The sequence below is a fragment of the Odontomachus brunneus genome, unplaced genomic scaffold (genome assembly GCF_010583005.1).
Source record: "Odontomachus brunneus isolate Ranch 3 - 2012 unplaced genomic scaffold, Obru_v1 Obru_scaffold_194, whole genome shotgun sequence".
Taxonomy (NCBI): Eukaryota; Metazoa; Arthropoda; class Insecta; order Hymenoptera; family Formicidae; genus Odontomachus; species Odontomachus brunneus.
The window spans coordinates 190,075-199,549 of record NW_022639644.1 but is presented as its reverse complement, the minus strand read 5'-3'; the positions used below and the strand labels follow the sequence as shown (position 1 = coordinate 199,549).

At 34.7% G+C, this 9,475-nt stretch overlaps 1 protein-coding gene across 1 annotated transcript; it reads right to left on the bottom strand.

Moving 5' to 3' along the window:
* Positions 1-7,056: 7,056 nt before the first annotated feature.
* Positions 7,057-8,532, bottom strand: LOC116851860 (uncharacterized abhydrolase domain-containing protein DDB_G0269086-like). Its single transcript, XM_032831694.1, has one exon. It carries the CDS (start codon positions 8,483-8,485, stop codon positions 7,250-7,252), a length of 1,236 nt encoding a protein of 411 aa, XP_032687585.1. The 5' UTR covers positions 8,486-8,532; the 3' UTR covers positions 7,057-7,249.
* Positions 8,533-9,475: the final 943 nt, after the last annotated feature.

The window sequence follows — 9,475 nt, the reverse complement described above, 5'->3', positions numbered from 1 at the left end:
ACAACGAAGTTATCATTGACATGACGGCCAACTACATTATTTTGCACTTTTTAAATGTTTTCTCATTTATAAGCACATTCGTGAAGTGTACAAATTGTGGCAGTGATATGAAATTTTTAAAAACTAACGGTGCTGGTGTTGCTTTTAAATTAGTTGCCCAGTGCTCTTGCTCAAATCGTTCGTGCGATTCCAGTCCAACTATAAACCGTTTTTCTGAAATTAACCGTCGCCTAATGTTTGCCGTACGAATGCTAGGAGGAGACCTTCAAAGTCTGAAAATGTTCTGTGGGATTTTAGATATAACGTTTTCGTTTAGTAATAATATTTACTATACTTTCCTCGACAATTTGCACGCGGCATCGAAAGCTCTTTTCGAAAACTTCCAAAAGAAAGCTGTTAAAGAAGAGATTAGTGAAAATACAGCAGCTGAAAAAGAGCCTTTGAATTTAACTATTTCAGGAGACGGTTCGTGGACGAAAAGAGGTTTTTCATCACTGTTTGGTCTTGCTACATTGATAGGAAAGTACACAAATAAAGTTTTAGATGTTATTGTTAAATCCTCTTTTTGTCAAAGTTGTGCCAATTGGAAATCAAAAAAAGGTACGATTGAATATAATTTGTGGAAGAAAAGTCACGAAGAAGTGTGTTCTGCTAATCGCCAAGTTCTGGCAAAATGGAGGTTGATGCGATGAAGGAAATGTTTGCCCGCTCAAAAGAGTTACTTGGCGTGCAATATGAATTTTATATTGGCGATGACGATACGAAAACATTCAAGGCTCTTCAAGATTTGAATCCTTACGATGACATTACGGTGAAAAAAAAAGAATGTGTTGGACACGTGCAAAAGAGGATGGGAACTCGGCTTCGTGGTGTGAAGAAGATCACAAAGGGCCTTGGCGGAAAAGGTGCCGGAAAATTAACCGACAAAGTTATTGCAGATTTGACTATTTATTACGGTTTGGCAATTAGGAGACATCCCAATTCTGCAAAAGATATGAAGAATGCTGTGTGGGCCGTATATTATCATAACGTTTCAAGTGATGAAAATCCGCAGCACATGTACTGCCCTGAAGGCAAAGATAGTTGGTGCAAGTGGCTTGTCGCCGAGACCTACGGCACTTTGAAATCATTTAGACACAAGCCTCCTTTAATAGACAAAGTGATGCTATTAAACCCGTTTTTGAAGCTTTATCTTCAGACGATTTAATGGAACGGTGTACCGGCGGTAACACACAAAATTCAAATGAGTCCGTCAACGCCTGCGTGTGGAAACTAGCACCCAAACATTTGCACAGTGCTGCCAAGACCATTGAAATTGCCACTTACATTGGAGTGTCTCTTTTTAATGAAGGACACGTAACCATTTTAAAAATAATGGAATTATTGGGAATCGCCATTGGTCTTCAAGCTCGGAACTTTGTCCAGATAACTGATGACAAGCGGATTGCAGCAGCTGAAAAAAGTATGTCAGACGGCGTAAGAGCAGCTTCATCAGCGAAAAAATCCGAAAAAACTTTCCAAATGGAGCAGTATGAAGTCAAGGAAGGATTGTTGTACGGGCCTGGAATTGCTGATTAGCCAAAAGGTACATTTTTTTACATTTAATCAAAAAATTCGTGTACTAAAACTTTAGACACGTTTTTCTCGAAACCATGTTTTTCAAACTGGGCGGCAGGATATCTCAAAAAGTACTGAACATATCGCAATGTTTTTTTTTTATTTTAAAGTAAATTAAATTTATTGGAGGATAAACCTAAAAAATGATGATATTTGTTATTATTTTTTTATTTACATCACTTTGAAGGGCGTAAAAAAACGCGAAAATACAACACTAAAATTTTCATGTCCGCCATTTTTCCAATTTTTTATTTTTTGTTGGTTTTATTGGTTCAACCTCCAACAAATGTAATATATTTCATAAAAATTTTTGGATTTCTGATTTCAGATAATATTTACCAGTGCTACGGTGCCGCACACTTGGATACTTTTTTTTAAGGTGGCCATATATCAGTATAAATAAACAATTATTATTACATTTTTTACGAAAAAAAATTTTTTTACATACTTTAAGACCTACTAAATGAATATAAAAAAATTGACTTCTTTATTTACATCCTTCCATGAAAAAAAAATTCGAGAAAATCGTACGATTTTTGGGTCGCTAGATGAGAACCTCCCCTAAGTGTATTGATTGTACGTTTTAATACCTTGACTAGCTCTTGCAGCGGTTTCTTTCTCTAGAAAGAGCGTAATAATTTCACTGTTGCCGTCAATAATAACTGGAAATTCCACTAATTCTTCATTTTTTTCCATTATTTATTTTAATACACATCTCAAAGATACTAAAACTTTGTATTTTCCGCGCATGCATTAACTCTGCATCAAACGCTTCACGTTCGAGCTGATGCAGCTGATGCATGTTAATGCGCGAGAAGTGATGGGAATCTAGGGAATTCTCTGCGCTATTATTGCGCTACTGATGCGTGCATTGAGTGAAACGGAACGGTTCTCTATGCAGTCTATGCGCATTATGTGTGAAACGGAACGCAGCCTTAGTTTAGCGGCAACACCTCCGATTTCGATGAAAATAGGCTCAATTGATGCGTTTTTGCATGCCAAACAACTTTTTCCTTTGACAAAGTCGTCGCTCTCTACTACGAAACGAGATATTAACAGACAAAGTTAAGGGCACCTTAGGTTAGAAAATCTGTCATACCATCTATCTCTAGCTACGTGACTGGGGGGCTTTGCCTCCCAGAGCCCCCGTATCACGGGGGGTGGGGGCTATAGTCTCTTGTGCTTAAGCTAAAGAGTGAATTTCCCACAAAAGACTGTAGCTCCCACCCCACCGTGATACGGGGGGTCTGGAGGGCGAAGACCCTTAGTTACATAGCTAGAGATAGACGGTATAACTGGATAATTACCAATTTTTTAATCAACGATTGTAACAAATTAACAGACTTTTTAATACAACACGGTGTTTTAGCATCTCCCCACAAAAACGTACGTCGAATCCACGTAGAGTTCACGTGGAATCCACGAAATCACGTGGATTCCACGTAGGTGTAACGTGCATGTTTTTGTGGATCTACAATATATTACATCCATGTGACAGATTTTCTAACCCTACCAATGTATCATTTTAAATATTAATATCTAGCTTCGCAATAGAGAGCGACGATTTAAATGATATATAGATACTAAAATATATATAATGATATATATGTACTAAAATATAAACGAGCCTTCGGCTTTTAATTTTTTATTTGTGCGTAATGGAGCTTGTAGGTAATCGTACTAATTACAATAATTTTTGTGTACAAACGTACGTTCGTCTCTTAATTTTTATTTGTGCGCAATAGAGCTTGTAGGCAATCGTACTATAGGCAATAATTTTTGTGTGCAAACGTACGTTTGTCTCTTAATTTTTATTTGTGCGCGATAGAACTTGTTGGCAAACGTACTGTAGGCAATAATATTATGTGCGCAATGTGGCTTGTGCGCAATAGTTTGGTGTGTGCAAACGTACGTCCGTCTCTTAATTTTTCATTTGTGCGCAATAGAACTTGTAAGCAATCTTAGTTTAAGCAATAATTTTTGTGCGTACACGTGCATTCGTCTCTTAATTTTTATTTGTGCGCAATAGAGCATGTAGGCAATCATACTGTAGGTAATAATATTATGCAATGTGATTTGTGCACAAGTATCGTGTGTGCAAACGAGCGTTCGGCTTTTAATTTTTTATTTGTGTGTAATACAACTTGTAGGCAATAATTTTTGTGTGCAAATGAAATGTGAATAAGTTGAATGTCAGCAATCGATACTGTAGGCAATTAATTTGTAGGCAAACGGGACCTTCCCGGATATACTATATGTATACAATACAAAACGTTTCTCAGTCAAAGTGACAGTGGCGCAGTAGGTAAGGTGAACAACTCAAAAACCAGAGGTCTCAGGTTTTCGAATCTCGGCAATGGTAAGCAAATTTTCGAAGTACAATTTAACTTGAATTAAGTAGCGTGTGAAACAATATAAAGTGAAAACTAAGAACATATATATTTTAAAAATTTAAGAAAAATTCAGAAAAGAGGAGAAAATACACAAATGTATATATTTTAATAAATATTTTTATAATATTTATGATCTATTGAAGCTAAGGTCATAAAAATATTTATGAAATATTTTGGTAAATATTTATAAAATATTTCTTATAAATCTTATAAATATTTTATAAATGTTTTGTGCTGTCTGGGTTGTGTTCTACCTGAGTATTGGCCAACCTGATAAAAGTTTCGACTCATGTTCTATTCATATATTTTTGAGATTAGTCTAATAGATGCTTTGACTGTGGTAAGAAATTACACTATCATAAACCTTCAGAAGCAGATTGATATCTATGTATGCGTCTACCGACAGAAAGAAACGGATAGAAGCATATGTACATCAGCAGTAAAAAATGGATATAGAAGAGCAGGTCGTCTTTAAGTGCAGACAGATATCCTAGCTGGTTTTGTTTTTGCAGACAGAAACGGAAAGGATGCATATCCATATTTGCAGACAGAAACAGATAGGATTGCTGTATGTAATTGCGGACAGATGCAGATAGGAATCGCGACGTTTAGAATGCAGACAGATACGGATAGGATCCCTGATGAAAAAAATTTGCTGAAAATATAATGAAATCGTTGAAAATACAATGAAATCGTTGCAAAAAGAAATGAAAATTATTGAAAAATTACTGAAAATATTTCATGATAAATCATGATTTTTATTATGAATTGTTATGAAAAGTATGACGAAACAATGAATTTTAAATGAATATTGATACAAAGTAATGAAAACATTTTAAAATATTTAATATTATGAAATTTACTGAATTTCAGTGAAAACTGAATAAATTATATTGAATCTTTGCAGAAATATTGATGAAAAAAATTCGTGAGAACATTTCTCAATAATTTCCAAATTTTACTGAATTGCGCTAAACCTTGATAAAACAATAATATTTTATAATGAATTGTAAATAAGTACTTAATGCACCTTATTTATTGATCAATGAAGAACTTCGTGAAAAAGTTTTGAATAAATAACGAAATCGTGCTAAATTGATAATTGATCATGTTAAATACAATTTAATTTTTTTATTTTCCTATATATTAGGATATAAACTCTCTTTCATTGAAATGTCAATGAAAATTACTAAAATCTGGAATTACTGAATTACTGAAATTATCGAACTTTACTGAAACATATGGAAATCTGACTTTTTCACTATGTTTCAACATACATTCATGCGATTGTTAATTTGCATCTAATATTGCATTTAGAGCAATATTGCATCTAGAGCAATCGTTAATTAACATATGTAATATTTGCATGTAGATTAAAATAAATATGAAATTTCATATTATTTATAAAGATATTTTTTTTAATTAGATATATGGGTATCTTTAAAAGAATAATTACAAATTTAAAAAAGCACCATAATTATTTATATATATTTATAAATATATAGTGAAAATATCCATATTTGTTGTATACGTCTATTACAATAAATATAAATATTTTCACTAAAATAATTAAGGTACTTTTTTAAATTTATAATTATTTTTTTGACATTGTTGCAATTCAACATTTTTTCAACATTGATTCAACATTACTGTGCTGTATGAGATAACAATGATAAACATACTCAATATTATTTCTCTTGATATTAAATTTTAATGATTTTCCACTGAATTTTATTGATACTTACCAAAATTGACTAAAATGTCGCTGATTTTCAATGAATATTACTGAAATCATGATGAAGATGAGTCAATTGATAGTTTTTCAGCAAAATTTCAGCACATTTCATTATATTTCCACCAAGTTTCATTATATTTTCAGCAATGTTTTTCCATTAGATATTCCTGTACGTAATTGCGGACAGATACATATAAGAATCGCGGCGTGTAGGATGTGGACAGAAACGGATAGGATTCTTATACATAGTTGCAGACAGATACAGATAAAACGTGATTATGTGCAGAATGCGGACAGAAACGGATAGGATTGCTGTACGTAATTGCGGGCAAATTCAAATAGGAATCGCGACGTATAAAATGCAAACAGAAACGGATAGGATTCCTATATGTAATTGCGGACAGATACAGGTGAAATGTGATTACGTGCAGGATGCGGACAGAAACGGATAGGATTGCCGTACGTAATTTCGGACAAATGCAAATAGGAATCGCGGCGTATAGGATACAGACAGAAACCGACAAAATTTCTGTACGTAATTGCGGACAAATGCAGTTTAAATGTGATTACGTACAGGATACGGACAGAAACAAATAGAATGTACTGCTGCAAGTGCGGATTTTCTACCTGCATGTTGTATTTGCAGATAGAATGGACAACTTAGAAATGGATAGGAATCCTGTCTGTTTCTGTCTGTTTCTGTCCGTTATTTTTACCAAGAGTATGTTTGTAAATATAAAAACTAGAAGTCATCTAAAACTAACAGGCGTGAATTAAAAATAAATAATAATAATACTAAGTAGATCTTTATTGTATTTTTCATTCACATTATAAACATTTCGTCTTCTTATAATAATTTATTTATTTCCCGGACGTAAGTCGAAACAGCACAGAGAATGTATAGTTTTAATACAGTTTATTACTATTCCTCTATAATTTTTGAGAATATTATATGTATTATAACGGAAAGAAAAAAAACTGGATTTAAAATTTAAATAAAACAATATATTTCTTTTCATAAAATTATTGAGACAAGAATTTGACGTGCTTGGGTCGCACTAATATGTATATCAACTTTAATATAAGTCGCTATATAATATAAAACTTTAATACAAATTTAATAATATAATATAAAACTTTAATATAAATTTAGATACTTTGACTTGACATTTAGATACTACTACTTTGACATGAAATAATAATAATATGCGTAAAGAAATATTTCTTAAATTTATAATGGTTTAGAACATGTACAATCTAAATAAGTTTATGGTGATGTGGATTTTAATGAATAAAAGAAAGAGGACAAACTTAAAAAAGAAACATGTTTAAGAGTTGCTACATAACAATTTATTTTTATTCTTACATTTTTCGAATCAAACCGCTGCTTAAGATTTTTTTTATTCTTGCCCGTGTAATTGTGTGCTAACCTACAATATTGGTGTAGCCAATATTTTTACGTCCGCCACCGCAACATCTTTTTGAAATGAAAGTTGTAACGTTTTCACATAACATCATTGCTGGTGCCGGCAGAAGCGGCCGCTAGAGCAGCAGAAACGCTGTCTTTGTGTCCGTGACGTCCACCCATTGATATATTACTGCTTGTCTCAACATTGGCTTCTGCGAAGCTGCCTGCCCTCTTGATATCATGATATCCTTGACCAACCGTGATAACTTCGGCTTTGGCTTCCGCCTTGGCATCTCCCTTCATATTGAAGCGAAGCCACATATCGCGTTTCAGCGACTCGACCCATGTTTTAGCTTGATCAGCGGCTTCGGCATCTGCGATAGCAACAGCTTCAGCGGCAGCGGTGTTGGTCTCTGATTGGGCCGACGCTGCAGATTCAGATGCGGAGGCTCTTGATTGAATTTGACTGGCAGCCTGAGCCTGAGATGTACATACGGCTTGGTCAGCGGCTGCACGAGTTACTGCAGCTTTAGCTTTAGCTAGAGCGACCAAGGCGTTGGCGCCAGCCTCAGTAACCTCAGCTTGCGCCTTTGCAGCAGCTCTGGCAGCATTTTGAGATTTCACCGCAGACTCTTTAGTCTTAGCAGCTGCAGCTGCAAGCTCAGCAGCGGCTTCTGCCATTACGGCATTTGCTTTGTTAGCAATTATGGACCCGGCATTGGCTTTGGCTTCAGTGACGGCGGCATTACTGGCTTCCACAGCTGATTCCTGGGAAGATACTTTGGCGGCATCAGCAGCCGCAGAAGCACGAGCAGCCGAAGCCATCGCGGCTTCAGCTGCTTTAGCCGCTTGCTTAGTGTGGATAGCAGCATAATATTCGGCTTTGTCAGCTATCTCTAGTGCCTCTATTGTCTGTGCGACAGCATTATTGGCGTTGGCGCCAGCATTATTGCTCACAGCGGCTTGTGCTTCTGACATTATTTCGGCGTGATTTGCAATTACGCCTAAGCCAAGATCGAAAAGCGACCGCTGGTCCGTGTAAGTTGACGCGTCAAATAAGGCCGATTGGATAATTGCTGCACCTTTCGCAACATCCAACCCACCATTATTGATGCCAATCTTCAAAACAGGTGCGTTAAGTGATTCTTCCACAAGTTCATTGGTCTTCTTCCCTTCCTTTAAATGGTAATGTTTACCATACGGTAAGTCAATGTTTCTGGCCGATGATGAAACTGATGCCTCCGCGGACGCCGTTGCACTGGACTCGATAACTCGGCCACTAGCGAATCCCCAAACGAGGAGAGACGTTACGAGTATTGCTGGAATCTTCATCTTCGACGCAACTTCGTAGATTGATGCCGGGTAGTGCGTGTACACCGATTATATACTGCGCTGGGCAATTGTAATAACACGAATGCCTGTTTTTACGACAGCCATGCGAGGCCTCGCACGTAACACTTTTTAAAATATTTTCTTAAGAGCTTGAAGTATGAAATTGACAGATTCCGATCGTAGTTTGCTTAAGTGTTTCTGTTGTTTGTTAGAAAATATTTATTATGTGTCTAAACACACTTTATCTCTTTTTACCCATCATACACTTTCCACAATTATTTAATTTGAAATGTATCAAAGCTATATTTGTATTTAATATAAATTAAGTCATCACGTATACTTTTGTAATATTATTATTTATGAATTAATATTCATAAATATATTACAAGGTGTAACCAAAATACTATCATTATTACATTGATTATTAAGAACTACTTATATTCCAAGTGGTACTTACTTTTCATCTTATTTATCCTAACACTTTACATTACATGTTTTATTTCTCTTATTAATTTTAGTGAATGTGTCACACATAATGAGTTATAGAAAGATATGATGTAATTTTTATAAAAGTTTCACGTAAATTTTCGTAATAAAAAAATCTACATAAATTTTCCATCTTAAGGCGGCTATCTGCTTCGCAGGCTTCAAATAATGAAATAATTTTTTTTATTAACCGATAGTTTTAAGTGTATAAAATAAAATCTTAAAGTAACTTACGAAATTTTGAATAATAATATTATTTAGAATTAAATAATGCAGCGCCTAGCAATACGCACAAATAAAAATAAAAGGGATTCATGTTCTACGGACAAATCAATCTCAAGAGATGTGAGGATTAGTTTACAAATTATATTTTTCTTTATAAGCAATACGAAAATAATAATTATTGTAATGTATGTATAATTACTGTATACATACACGCACACACACACACACGTGCACACACACACACACACACACACACACACACACACACACACACACACA

Coding starts and splice junctions, on each gene's coding strand:
- LOC116851860 (XM_032831694.1), bottom strand. CDS start 8,485: ATGAAGATTCCAGCAATACTCGTAACGTCTCTCCTCGTTTGGGGATTC.